General features: G+C 40.4%; 2 protein-coding genes across 2 annotated transcripts; one reads left to right on the forward strand and one right to left on the reverse strand.

The window, feature by feature from the left end:
• Positions 1-1,413: 1,413 nt before the first annotated feature.
• LOC147223879 (uncharacterized) lies at positions 1,414-2,769 on the forward strand. Its single transcript, XM_086166234.1, has 4 exons — positions 1,414-1,477; positions 1,613-2,284; positions 2,424-2,537; positions 2,759-2,769. The coding sequence occupies exons 1-4, from the start codon at positions 1,423-1,425 to the stop codon at positions 2,767-2,769; spliced, it is 852 nt and encodes a 283-aa protein (XP_086022360.1). The 5' UTR covers positions 1,414-1,422.
• A 1,797-nt stretch (positions 2,770-4,566) lies between these two features.
• Positions 4,567-8,382, reverse strand: LOC147223880 (uncharacterized). The gene is made up of 6 exons (XM_086166235.1): positions 7,652-8,382; positions 7,415-7,531; positions 6,752-6,795; positions 6,151-6,258; positions 4,654-4,700; positions 4,567-4,588 (listed from the first exon to the last, which is right to left on the reverse strand). The coding sequence occupies exons 1-6, from the start codon at positions 8,259-8,261 to the stop codon at positions 4,567-4,569; spliced, it is 948 nt and encodes a 315-aa protein (XP_086022361.1). The 5' UTR covers positions 8,262-8,382.
• Between the last annotated feature and the right edge of the window lie 5,021 nt (positions 8,383-13,403).

Here is a 13,403-nt window from a genome sequence, read left to right on the forward strand (position 1 = left end):
AGTGTCAGGGGTAATGTTTGATAAAAGGGTAACAACCAGAATGAAAATAAAGGTATGTAAGACAGTGGTGAGACCAGCGGTGTTGTTTGCTTGAGTGACAGGGGTATTGAGGAGAAGCCATGAGGCCAGAGCTGGATGCAGCAGAGAGGAAGATGTTGAGGTTACCTTTGGGGTGGCAAGCACGAACAGGATCAGGAAATGGCCTATCAGAGGGTAACCACCTCTTGGGGTTCTGCATCACTTCATCTTACTCACTCCAGAGTGTATCTTTCTTTTCTAACTTATATCTCACTGGTGAGGCATATCCACTACCAACTTTGAGCGTCACGCTTTCAATTTCTAGTTTCAGACTCATCAGTCTATCTGTCACTCTGTTCAATACCAGAATATTCCAAACAACTCCTTCAAGATAACCCCTACCATATTTCTCTTCATATCGAAACCAAAGTTTTACAACCTAAAACTTTCTCCTAGCCTTGTCAACTCTCCAGCTGGTGTACCACCTTCCCTCTCTGCATCATGTCAACCAACTCACAAGCTATTGTCTTTCGTTGTCTAAATATTCAAAGTCTGTACGCTCAGTCAGAGACTCTTGCCTTTTCTCTTCTCTCCCTGCTTCTGAACATGCCCTCCTCCTCTCCTTCTTCGACCCACTGTAGCCATATTTCCACGGGTAGCCTGTTGGTTATTGGCACCAATAGCAGTCGTGGATCATGGCTAAGTCCTTTTGTAAGGCATAGACTTGATTTGCTTATTTGTTTGGCATTTTTAAACAATGCAAGCCCTTCCTGACAAAACTCTGCATTTATCAGGACATTTGACTGTCAAAAGGCAAACAATAGTTTGAAGACATTGTTACTGCATTGTCATTTACAAGGTAGTAGTCATTGATTAATGCAAGTAAAAATATGAGGTTGATAAATAATGTCTTTGCTTTTGCAGTCCCCCCAAAAAGATTCCCTTTCAGTGTTACAAACTTGCTCTGAATGTCTGCATTAAGAAAAAAAAATCACTTTATACACTCTTAAATCTAGTATTATAATTTGTTTATTTGGTTACACGAATTGATATTTTGCCATTGCAAACTTTTTGGGATCAATCCCAGTCCCTTTTGTAAAAAGTTTGACAGAGGACAAAACAATGTCCTTTCGAAAGTGTCTAGGTCTCTAGGAGAGGTGGCAGAAGAGTTTCTGGTTTAATTATTCCACAGAATCTTATAGAGTGAGAGGATGTTCAAGGAACATTTGACGACATCGTGTTTCTGATATGTACCACACAGAGACTATTTGAGGAGCAGTGAACACGTGATCGATGATGCTTTCAAAGACTCGCATCTGATTGGCCGATCAACATCTGTCTTGCTTTATAAATCTACAGATGAGAAGTTGATTCTTTCTGTTGAAGGCGAAGGATTTAACCAACATGACCCTTGGATCTGTTGTTTTTCATGTGGCCAGTTTGCTGCTGGTGAGAACAGGTGAGAATTGAAGTTATATTTTGTCTTCATTTTATCTTCTTTTTCCTTCAAGTTTCAAGATGCATTTTTTGGGTGAGTTTATTATATGCATACGTTTAACTTTCCGTTTCCTCTTAATCTCTCTTTCCTCCTCAGCACACATCTCAGCTTCATCATCGTCTTTACAACAATTATCTGTAAACATGGGTGAAGACTTTGTGTTGGAGTGTTTCTATAAAGGGGATGAATTTCCATCAAGGTTTTACTGGTATAAACAAACTATTGGACAGAAATCAAGTCTTATAGCAGTATTCTATCAACAGACCCAATCGGCATTTTTTTATAATGAATTTGAAATGAATAAACGCTTTGGAATTAATCATTCTCCTGACAAATATAATTTGAATATCTCAAATGCACAAATTTCCGACTCAGCTACTTACTTCTGCATGGCTAGCTTTGTAAGTGCCCTTGAATTTTTGAATGGCACCATGGTCATTGTGAGGGATTCCCATCTTAAACTGCCACCTGAGACCCTCCAGTCAGGAGACTCTGTGAATCAGAAATGTTCTGTCAAAACTGGGACTTGTGGTACAGGACACAGTGTTTACTGGTTTGAAGGCTCAGAGGAGTCTGAAACTGGAATGATTTCCACTCATGAAGTTGGGGAGGATCAGTGTGAGAACAAACCTGAAACACAAACACACACCTGTTTCTACCACTTGTCGAAAGAGAATTTGACAGCATCTCACACTGGAACTTATCGTTGTGCTGTTGCATCATGTGGACAGATACTGTTTGGAAAAATTAAAATTCCAGACTCACAAGGTAAGTAGAAGATTACTTAATAAATTATCTAATTGTAGTGAATCTCCCAAACTGATGACAAAAAAAATCAAAATCTTACACACATGTGTAATTTTTCAGTGTTTCTTATTTTTATTTTTTCTTGTCTTAGAACCCGCAGGTACAGAATTGATATCGGCATTGAGCGGAGCTTTGACATTCAGCACAATTCTGATTGTTTTCCTGACATTTACTGCGTATAGATTGTATAAGAAACAAAGTTATAAATCTACAGGTAGGAATAAGAAATACCATGTTCAATGCTTGCAGTTTATTTGCACATTTATTTTTCAGTTTATTTCATTAAACCTAGTTTCGAGAATTTGCAAAGTTGACAGAGCAGAAACAATGATGGCTTCTACAAAAAGAGCTGCAGCAAGTCTATAATCCTTGGTCTTTCCATCATTAGACACCAGTGTTGAATTGTTCACTTAAACAGCTTTACTTCAACTTCAGAAAGTTATTGACTAATTTAGGATATATCAGGCTTATAACCGACCGTTACAGAAACTGCTACAATTTAAGATCTAGACATCTTGTATTATCTTGGAGGGAGGCAGTGTCCAATCTCATAACTTGTCCACAGGAGTGCCTCAAGGCTCAGTACTGAGCCCACATTTGTTCTTCATATACAGCTCAGTGTGATATTTCTGTCACAGATTAGTTTTCCTTAAAATGTTTTCTGTTATGGATCAGACTCACAAGAAAGACCATCGGTTGCTCCTGTTCAAGATACAGAGGTAGGAACATATTTGTTGTATTTACACCTCCTTTCATTTCTTTTTGAAACATGTCAGTCAAATATAGATCATTGAATTTGTGAATATTCATAGGAATGGCAGCTTCTACTTAAAAAAAAGAAAATAAAACAGAAACAGAAACAAAGATTATCTATAGTGATGCTACTGTTACAGATTATTGCATATTTTTTGGGTGTATCAAGATGCGCCATTGGATATTTGACTCTTGAACATGAAGTTAGATGGATGCAGCAACATTTACACATTTGGCATCAGCTGTATTTTATTGTTTTAACAGGATCACAATGAAACACAGAACCTCCAATATGCCACTTTAAGGGATTTGAGCGGCAGCAGACCAAGAGAGAGAAATTATACCAGGGATGAATGTCTGTACTCTGGTGTAAAGCAGTAGATAAATCTGGACTTCTGTTGTCATTCATGTGTACTTGTTTGGGAGTAAATTATGTACTATATGTCTTTTTACGACAATAAAACAACTAAGTTGGTTTGTGTTCATTTAGAAAGTTGATACTTTGCCGATGGAATTTTTACTAAACAACCACACAACTGTCAACCTCTGTGGACTCTGTGAGTGAGGAAGCAGTTTTTAGAGGCAGTTTAATTCAAGTCCGCACAAGTGTGAGGAAGAGGATGTGCAGAGCTCTGAGGGATGACAGTAGAAAATAAATCCATGTTACATGTTAATTCTGAAAATATACATTATTGTGTCAGTCAGAGTACCAGTGGAAATAGGGCTACTAAAGGGTGGAAGAAGGAGAGGAGGAAGTTGTGTTCAGAAGAAGAGAGACAAAAGAAAAGGCAGGAGTTGGTTGAAATGCAGAGAGAAAAGGTGGATATACCGTTTGTCCAGGAAGACCAGTTGAAAAGGTTGAAGAAAGTTAGGAGCAGGTTTTAAGTGGTCATAAGAAGAAGAACAACTTTATTTAACCCGAAGGAAACTGTTGTGCCAGAGTTTCAAGTAAAACATAACAATAATAGATAATAGTAGAAAATTGTATAAAAAGTTAAAAAAAAGGAGGGGGGGAAAATAACAAATAGAGATAAAAAAAACTATAAAGTGTCTCAGTAACAAGTCAAGGCTATAAAGTGTCTTAAGGTCTTAAGTACCTTAGATAAGGAGTGCACAAGAGTATGAAAAAATATTGCAAATGCAGCTGTTATGAAATGAAATATTGCACAGTTATATTACGATTTACAGTAACTGGCTGAGATTTTTTTTTTTTATGGTTTAAGATTTTGAGCATTAAAAGTAAGAGTCAGTTTGTTAGAACTTTCTCTTGGATGGGGATTGAGATATATTCTTGGGTTGCGTTGGAGTGGGGCAACACCTCATCATTTGTGAGCCCCTGATTCATTTTGCGTTTCTGCCTTTAATAATAATACACCCTCAGCTGAGTCTGGCAGAGGGTGTATTAGCAGGGGAAAAAGCTCAATCACTGTACAGTCCTATAAGCGGGAGTTATCTGGGTATTCTAAGCCATTTCCTCACCTGCACATGCGCTAACTGTTCCTCCCGATGGGCCTGGGCCGTCCAATAGGCGGAAAAAGGCCACATGAGGTTCGGACAACAATCTAAACTGAAAGCACCAGAGCTTCAGCTTCCCCATGAGGGCAGTGCCGTTGAGGTGCTCCACCTGTTCACAGTGGAAAGATTAGCAATGGACCGCCTGCCGCAGCTTTTGATGGCCGTTGCCAGGATTGTTGGAATCAGCTCCTTGTTAATGTGGAGCCTCACATTAGCAAGCTGGCCCTTGTCAGTGGTGATACTGCAGGATTTGCTGGGTTTAATCTCATTCGTGCCCACCTGATGTTTCCCTGGAGTTTATCCAGCAGATGTTTGTTAAATGTGTCAGATATGTCTCACTCTAATTGGAGAGAACTGCAGTCCGATAGATTGTGATACAAACAACAACAAAACAGCTTGTTCTGCTTTCATTCTTAGATCAAGCTTTGCTTCTTTAGTTCAACAATATTTATTTTCTGTCCCCCTCTACTGCTTCCCTCTCACCTCAAAGGGATGTAAATGTGGTTCTGAGTTCGTTACTGTTTCTTTTGTTCACCCGGCACGTCATCTGGTCTTTCCTGTGTATTTTTTCCACTTTCTTGTTGTGACATTAAACACAACCACAAGGTGAGGTGACACTTACAGCAAGTATAAGAAAGCAGGAAGAGCTCGGTCATGTCGGGGGCCACTTAGCATCTCTGTGGCTGCACGAGTTTAAAACATAACACTTCAATAGACTGTGGACATAATTATCAGCTAGTTTGATCAGTTAAAGACTGTGCGAGCACATGAACATGCACAGTGCCGGGACAGTAACCAAATCATGTTCCTTTTGTTTCGGCTGCTCCCCCTCAGGGGTCACCACGGCAAATCGCAAAAAATATTTGTCTGGCTAAATAAGGAAATGAAATGAAGAAAAGCTGCAGCTACAGGCCCTCCTATTTCCTTATAACTGCCGTGACAGCTTCCTGTCCCATTAACATGGATCACTCATTCAGCTCATTTTATTTTGTCAATTTAGATTTTCAATGCATCATTTAACCCAAACCCTTTGCTCATTCAAACAGATGTGATAGTATCTAAATATACCATTTAAAGAAAGTTAAGGTGAAAGAAGTTGAACAGAAAAGCTCGAAAAACAAGCAACGTATATTTCCTGTTTGTGAGCGGGGACTGTGAAACCAGTGGGGCTGAACTCAGTGAAGAAGTTTGACCAAAGTGAGAACTTCAAAAAGTGTCTGACTCTTTCTTTTTTTCTTTCCCTTTACATCTTTTCAATGTGTGATCACTGCTTAAAAAATGAATAGAATACACACCATAAAAAACTTCCTGGATGAAGATCACTAACGTTTAAACCTCACAGCGACCGCAACAGTCACTGCTCTTCATCGGGTTTGTGATGAAGTCATGAAACCAAAAACGGTCAACTCCTCAACTTAAAACAACCGGAGAAGACCAGCACACGTAGTCAGCACAGGAGTGATGGTTTATTGTATGTTCTGACAGATATGCTATCATGTCTCTCAAAACATCTGCATCTTCATGAGAATAACTGGAACCATGTCCATTTACTGCTTTACACTGGAATACACACATTGATCTGAAGTTTCCCCCCTCTGTCTTCTTGGTCCTCTTGCCTTCACAACTGTTACAGCAGCATAGGGGAGGTTCTCTGCTTCTTGGTGATCCTGTAAATTTCACATGAAAAACAGAATTTCATACATTTATATATTTCATGACTGATGCTAAAAGGCTGTGCCAGCCAGAAAACTGAAAGTTGTTATGCATTTCATCACTTCTTTGGAAAGTATGAGTCAGATGTTTCCCTCTTGTGCTTCTCAATTGTCCAGTTGTAATTGAAATAGCGGTAATACAACAGGAAAATTATGGAAGCCAGTACAAGAACAGCTTCATATTCATTACTGTCTTTTGTAATCTATGTCCTTTAAGAGGTAAATCATCGATGGTGCTTACTGTATATCCTGCTTCAAGATATGCTACAGTTAACATCACAGTTAACAGTTAGGACAATTCATATTTCATTGTATTTCTTATTCTTCCTCCTTTCTATTACTATCTATTACTGTTATGTTTTTTAATTGAAACTCTGGCACAACAATTTCCTTCGGGATTAATAAAGTTGTTCTCATCTCATCTCTCATCATATGTAAAACAACATACCTCTGGATCCGGGTTTGGGTCGGATAGTGATTTGTCTTGTGACTCTGATAATTGAAAAGCAAAAAAATAAATAAATCAAGCTTTCTCAAACTGTTACCATGCTGGACATTCACAGATTCAAAATGGCAATGAATTGATTGATCAGTGAAGAAAATTCATACAATGTACCCTGCAAGAAATAATTTCAGCATGCAGTGGTATCTACTGAGGAGACACGAGGATCCAACTGGACAACTTTGATAGGTAGTGACCATTGCAGACCAGGAACACCCCACAAGGTCTGCAGTTTCGGAGATAGTCTGACCCAATTGTCTGTCAATCAAAATCCGCCCTTGTCTAACTCACGCAAATCATTACACTTCCCAATTTTTCTTGCAACTGATTAATTGAATCTTGGGACAACATATTCACTGGCTACCCATCATATCCCATCTACATACAAGTGGCATGATGAAAAGACGGTAAGTGAACATTGAACACATCAATATACATGCCACTAATTTAATACATGATAAGATGTTCCAAATGATGATATTGGCATCACATCATAAAATAATTGTCACTGAGCTTACTCTGGCATCACTGAATTCTGTTCATAAGACAACTTGTCATCAGCACCATGAACAGTGAACAAAGAAGTCAAAGATTGACCGTCTGTCCCACCTGTGTGTCGGCTGATGTTTGTCTTGTACAGTCTGTACACGGTAACAATCAGGAAAACATCCAGGATTGTGATGAAGATCAAACCTCCACTCAGAACAGGAACCAAGTTCACTCTGCCTTTAGATTCAATCATTTTGAAACAAATTAGATTTTAGTTTTATCTTCTCTGTTCACCAGACTGTAATGTTTACTACTCACTCATAATACATAACTATTAAATCATTTTATCCGACTTACCTTGTACGTTCAGAGTTATATTGTTTCCAAAAAGTATCCAACCACATGATGCAACAGCACAACGGTAGGTTCCAGTGTGAGAGACAGTCAGATTCTCTATTGACAAGTGATACAAACAGGTTTGTCTTTGGGTCCCAGCTTTGTTCTCACACTGGTTCTCTTTGACTTTCTGAGTGTAAATAATTCCTGGTTGCGATTCTTCTGAATGTTTGAACCAGTAAACACTGTGTCCTGTATCACAAGTCCCAGTTTGGATTGAGCACTTCAGAGTTACAGAGTCTCCTGGCTGGAGGGTCTCAGATGGTGAATGGAGGATGGAAAGGTTTGCATTCAGACAGGAATCCATCACACTGACTATGGTGATGCTCAAAAACTCAATTGTATTTGCGTAGCTAATCATGCAAAAGTAAGTTGCAGAATCTGAGTTTTGTGCGTCTGAGATCTTTAAGCGATTACCACCATCTTCCATGTGAAGTCCAAATCGTCTATCATCTTTAAATTCACCATGTAAAGATACATTTTTGTTTCCACGTGTGTAGAATTGAGCAATGAGAATTGGTTCCTTTCCCACAGCTTGTTTATACCAGTAAGTCATTGTCGTCAAGGTCATTGGTCTTGGGGAACACTCCAAAGCAAATTCTTCACCGACATTTACAGAGAATTGTCGCAAAGACGGTGATGATGTAGTGTGAGCTGAGGAGTAAATGGAGGAAAAGGAAATGCATGTTAAGTCCAGGTTAAAAAAAACAGTGATGAAACAAGAGAAATCAGAAGGAACGAAAAAAAAGAAAACGGATCAAGAACACAATGGACAAGGTTACTTACTTATTGTCCCCAAGAGCAGGCATATCAGATAAAATGCTAAGATTGAAGGATTCATTTTAGCTGCAAATCAACATCTTCACTGAACAGAATCTGTATCCGACCCTCAATTTTCAAGAATAAGACTGTGTTTCTTCAGCCAATCAGAGTCCAAGCCAGACTCATTACTTGTCTATACACCGCCTACATTTTCAAGGATTGGTCTCTGAGATATAAAGCATTGCATAATCAGACACAGCGTCTCCGGTGAAATGTATTATTGTATGTATGTGTTATTACTGTGTTCACTCATTATTAACATAACAAAATTCTTTGTAATCTCTATCATTATGATATATTTCTACTACAATGACAGCTAATACTATTCCTACTCACACAGCCATATGTATGTGTTTTTCTATCAACAGAATCCCCCGTCTGCGGCTTTTCCCATGGTGGTTGACGGACAACAGTTTGCATGTGTGACGTGGTTTGGACATGCAGGAAAAGTCCTTGTCCAAAGTAAAATGTTATGACATTGATAACTACCCAATAATACAGTTTGTTGCACAATCTTGCAAATGGTGGTCTTCAATGTCAGGGATGATGTTACTTTGACTATTTCTTGATTATTTCCTTCTTTATGTTCCTAGTTGAGAAAAGAGGGGTGTTCTCATCAAACTACAATTGTCAGTCAATTCTTGATGGAGCGGTAAAAACTTTACAATCACATGTTTACTAACATATCTAGCAAGGTGGGAAAAAGGGTAAAAGATTGAAGCTTGTCAAGAGATAAAATGACACTGACTGATTATCTATAAACAGAGTAGAATTTATAATTTTTATAATCAACTGTGACATATAATACCATTCCATCTGTTGATTTTTTTTTTATTTGAACACACACAAAACTCTACAAGCATCAATAATGAATAAAATAGTCTGTGCATTTAAAAGATTCTTACTGTATTAATAAAGTGTGTACCCCTAACTGCTCCCTTGGCGCTGTGCATGCAGCTACCTACTGCTCATGGTTCATCCATGATAAGCTAAACGCAGTGGTTTAATTTCACTAATGTTATGCTGTATTTAAAGCTAACTGTTGAGAATATAGTGATTTCTTCTTTCTTCAGAGGGCAAAGTTCTGGAAGCTGAGAAGGGGGGAGTCATATGTTTTTCAGGGAGGAGTTGAAAAAGGCTCTGGGTGGTTTGGGGAGAGATTACAGATGACAGGAAAACAGCAGCTAATGTGATCAGGAAGACAGGTAGGAGATGATGCGGTTTGATGTCTTGAAGGAACGTAGATAAGGAGACTTGGTGGTCTAATGAGGAAGTGAAGAAGTATATACACAGAAGGAAGTTCACTTGCCAGAAGGGCTTTTGATGACTTGGATGATAAGTTGGCCATCAAGCAGGGAGAGAATGATTTATACAGTAGATTCGGGAGATTAAGGACAGAGAGGGAAATGTATTGACAGGTACCGGAAAAGTGATGGGAAGATGGAAAGAGGACTTTGACGAGTTGATGAATGAGTAAAAGGAAAGAGAAAGCAGGGTAGAGGAAGTGACTATTGTGGACCACGAAGTAGCACAGATTAGTAAAAGGGAAGTGAGGAAAGCATTGAAGAGAATAAAGAGTGGAAAGACAGTTGATACTGATGATATACTTGTCGAGGTATGGAAGTGTATAGGAAAGACCAGAATAGAGTTTCTGCTTAAAATATTTGACAGGATCTTGGAGAGTTTGACGATTCCTGAAGAATGTTGGAGAAGTGTGATGGTGCTCTTTTGTTTAAGAACATGATAAATGTGCAGAAATAGTAACTAGTGAAATTAAGTTGATGAGCCATACAATTAAGTCATGGGAAAGAGTAAAGCAAACTCTTCTGAGAGCAGATGTCAGCATTTGTGAGCAACAGTATGATTTCATGCCTAGAGAGAGTACTATAGATAGACTATTTGCTATAAGAATGCTGGTAGAGAAGTACAAATGAGGTCTGAGCGAGTTGAATTGTGCCTCTGTAGATCTAAAAAAAGCATATGACAGGGTGCCAAGAAAGTAACTGTGGTAACGTATAAGGAAGTCACGAGTGGCTGAGAAGCATGTTCGACTGGTGCAGGACATGTATGCGAGATGTGAGACAGCAGGGAAACCAGAGATGCCCTGTGGTTTAGAAACAATGGCATTAAGGAAACCAGGACCTGAGGGACTGGTATGCAAATTGCAAGGAGTCTAGGATTTTTGGAATGTTATTCTTGTCACGGTCTGCTCTCCCTCTCCCCTGCTCTGTTGCACAGCCACACCCCTCATCAGCTTCACTGCTTTCACCTGCTGTTGTCACCTGCTCACCATCACCAATCAAGCCAGCTTATATGCAGCCTCACTCCACGCACTCTATGCCAGATTGTCTTCGCTCTCATGCCTGACTCTCCAGCTTTTATTTCCGGATTGCTTCCCTGGTATCGACTCGCCTCCGACCTCTGCTTCTCGTCTCATCCCCGACCTACTGCGTCAGCTTCACCCCGTCCTCGCTCCTCATCGCTGGTACCGTCAGCCGACCCGATCCAACTGCAGTCTTGTGGTACCGTTCCTGCCTGCCACATGGGAGACCTGGGTTCAAGTCCAGCCATACCCACTGACGTATCTGTGTGCCTGCTGAAATAAAACTGCTTCACTGCAGACCTGATTCATTTGTGCTGCAATTGGGTTCATCTTACATCTGTTACAATTCTGGATGTACCAGCACCACGTTCTCAAAACCCCTTCATAATGATCGGAATGAGCGACACTGGCCTGTGGTCTTTAAGGCAGGTAGGTGGGTTCTACTTGGGGAGGGGGAAGATGGTTGTGTTCTCGAGGCATAGGGAGAGGTTGACTATGGTGGTGAGAACATCAGCCAGCTCATTGGCATCAGTTCAGTTTGTTAAAAAGTACTTGATCCAGTGGCAGATGGGGGTCAAGATCATTACTCCACCACGATATCCGAAATGATAGTTTTGTCATCGCTGAACTCTATGAACAGCATGGTGCAAGGTGGCTCAGTGGTGTGAAGCCCTGTAATTATATTATTCTTGGAGCTGTAGGCCCTGTAAGCAAACTTCCCTCAAAGCACATCATGACCACTGCCATGATGTGCTTTGAGGGAAGCACATCATGGCTTCCCTCCCATGACTTCACATCATGGCTTCCCTGCCATGAATGTAATGAGTCCGTGGTCACTGAACCTGACCACCGATGGCTTTTTGGGATAATGGTGGAAGACTCCAGGTATTTGGGAGATGATGGCTTGTGTCTGTACATGCTTGGAGTACCCTCCCAGGTACTCCATCGGGGTCAGTTGTTTTCCTGGGGCTCAGTGTCCTCAGCACCTGTATCATTGCATATCCTGGAATAGCAGTGTCACAATTTCTGGGAATTGTGTGTATGGGCTTCCTTTTGGGTCTGTTTGTGGGTCTATTGAGGGACTGAGAGCCTCAAGTGGGTGAAGAAACAGTTGAGTTCCTCAGCCGCTGTGGTATTGGTCTTTAGATTCGGTAAGACCTTTAAACTGTGAGGTGAGGCCTTCACGGCCATCTAGTCTTCTACCCAAGTGTGCCATGGATCCATGTATATCCCAGGTAATGAAGGGACATGTGCCTCACATCCTGGGCTCTCTTCTTTTACCGCTCTAAGATCCAGGTATGATACTCACTCACTCATTGACGGTAGTTTCAGCAGTGGATAGCAGAACACACGGGTATCCTGACTGGGCTGTGCATGTGACATGCAACAAACCACAATGTACTGTATTCTGATACCTTCCTATCTGAACCATACATACTGTACACCCCTGGTCTCGCCACGTGATTGCTCTCTTCTGCAGTTTATAACTCCACCTCTTGAGAATTTCCTCCATCTGTTCCCTGCTCTCAGAAGAAATCACAGTGTTATCTGCAATCATCATCATTTGTGGAAATTCCTATTTGACCTTATCTGTCAGCCTGTCCATCACCACAGCAAACAAGAGGGGACTCAAAAGTGATCCCCAATTTGTCCAAACCTCACCTCTGTCTTCCTTGTCCTTCCTGTCACCCACAACACTCCTCACCAATGTCTCACAGCTTGCTCACATGTTCTGCCCAAGTTACAGACATCCTTCACTGCCACTCCAGACTTCTTCATATGGTACCATAGCTCCTCTCTCTGCACCCTGTTGTATGCTTTTTCAAGATCTCTAAAGACAAGATGCAGCTCCCTCTTTACTTCTCTACCAGCATTCCTTAAGCAAATACTGTTTCTAGACATGAGTACTTACTGTTGCTCAAAAATGTTGACTTCTCTCGGTTTACTTTCTACTATTCTCCCATAACATGAATCATCTACTTAAATCCTTGATAGTTACTGCAATTCTGCACATCCTTAAAAATGGCCACCACCATGCTTCTCCTCCATTCCGTAAGCATCTTCTCACACTCTAAGATCCTGTTGAATAATCTAACCAGGAACTCTACTGCCGACTCTCCTAGACATTGCCTTACCTCCACAGGTATTTCATCAAAACCGACTGCCTTTCCACTCTAATTTCTCTTCAGTGCCCTCCTCTCTTCACTTAACTGTGCTACATAGTTGTCCACAATAGCCACATCGTCTCGCCCTCGCTCCCTTTCATTTCCAACATTCTTTTTGTTGAAACTCTTACTTACAGCTCTCTGAAAAACAAATATTTGAGTTCTCCACTCTTCTGTAGCATGACGAACAATTGATTTTGTTGTTGGCTTGTCATTAATTGTAAACAATCACATCCCAATGTCCATGTGCAGACACAATCTTTAACTGTGCAAACTAGCTGAGAGAATATCATGTCCACTGTCTTTTTTGATTTTTATAACCTAATACTTGTGCAGAGAAGTTACATGGCCTCAAATTCACGGACCTCCTGCTGCTTTCTTATATTTGGTGAAACAAAGTCAT

This window comes from Fistularia commersonii, chromosome 19 (assembly GCF_037954325.1).
Source record: "Fistularia commersonii isolate RoL2024-O1a breed Wild chromosome 19, RoL_Fcom_v1.0, whole genome shotgun sequence".
Classification (NCBI taxonomy): domain Eukaryota; kingdom Metazoa; phylum Chordata; class Actinopteri; order Syngnathiformes; family Fistulariidae; genus Fistularia; species Fistularia commersonii.

Bases quoted from the DNA above. Each gene is read 5' to 3' on its own strand.
- LOC147223879 (XM_086166234.1), top strand. From the start codon at position 1,423: ATGACCCTTGGATCTGTTGTTTTTCATGTGGCCAGTTTGCTGCTGGTG. The intron at 1,478-1,612 runs GTGAGAATTGAA...TTTCCTCCTCAG, and splicing joins TTTGCTGCTGGTGAGAACAG to CACACATCTCAGCTTCATCA. The intron at 2,285-2,423 runs GTAAGTAGAAGA...TAGAACCCGCAG, and splicing joins TAAAATTCCAGACTCACAAG to GTACAGAATTGATATCGGCA.
- LOC147223880 (XM_086166235.1), bottom strand. From the start codon at position 8,261: ATGACCTTGACGACAATGACTTACTGGTATAAACAAGCTGTGGGAAAG. The intron at 6,796-7,414 runs GTGGGACAGACG...TTCAATTATCAG, and splicing joins AAACATCAGCCGACACACAG to AGTCACAAGACAAATCACTA. The intron at 4,589-4,653 runs GTGCTTTCAGTT...TGGACGGCCCAG, and splicing joins ATGGGGAAGCTGAAGCTCTG to GCCCATCGGGAGGAACAGTT.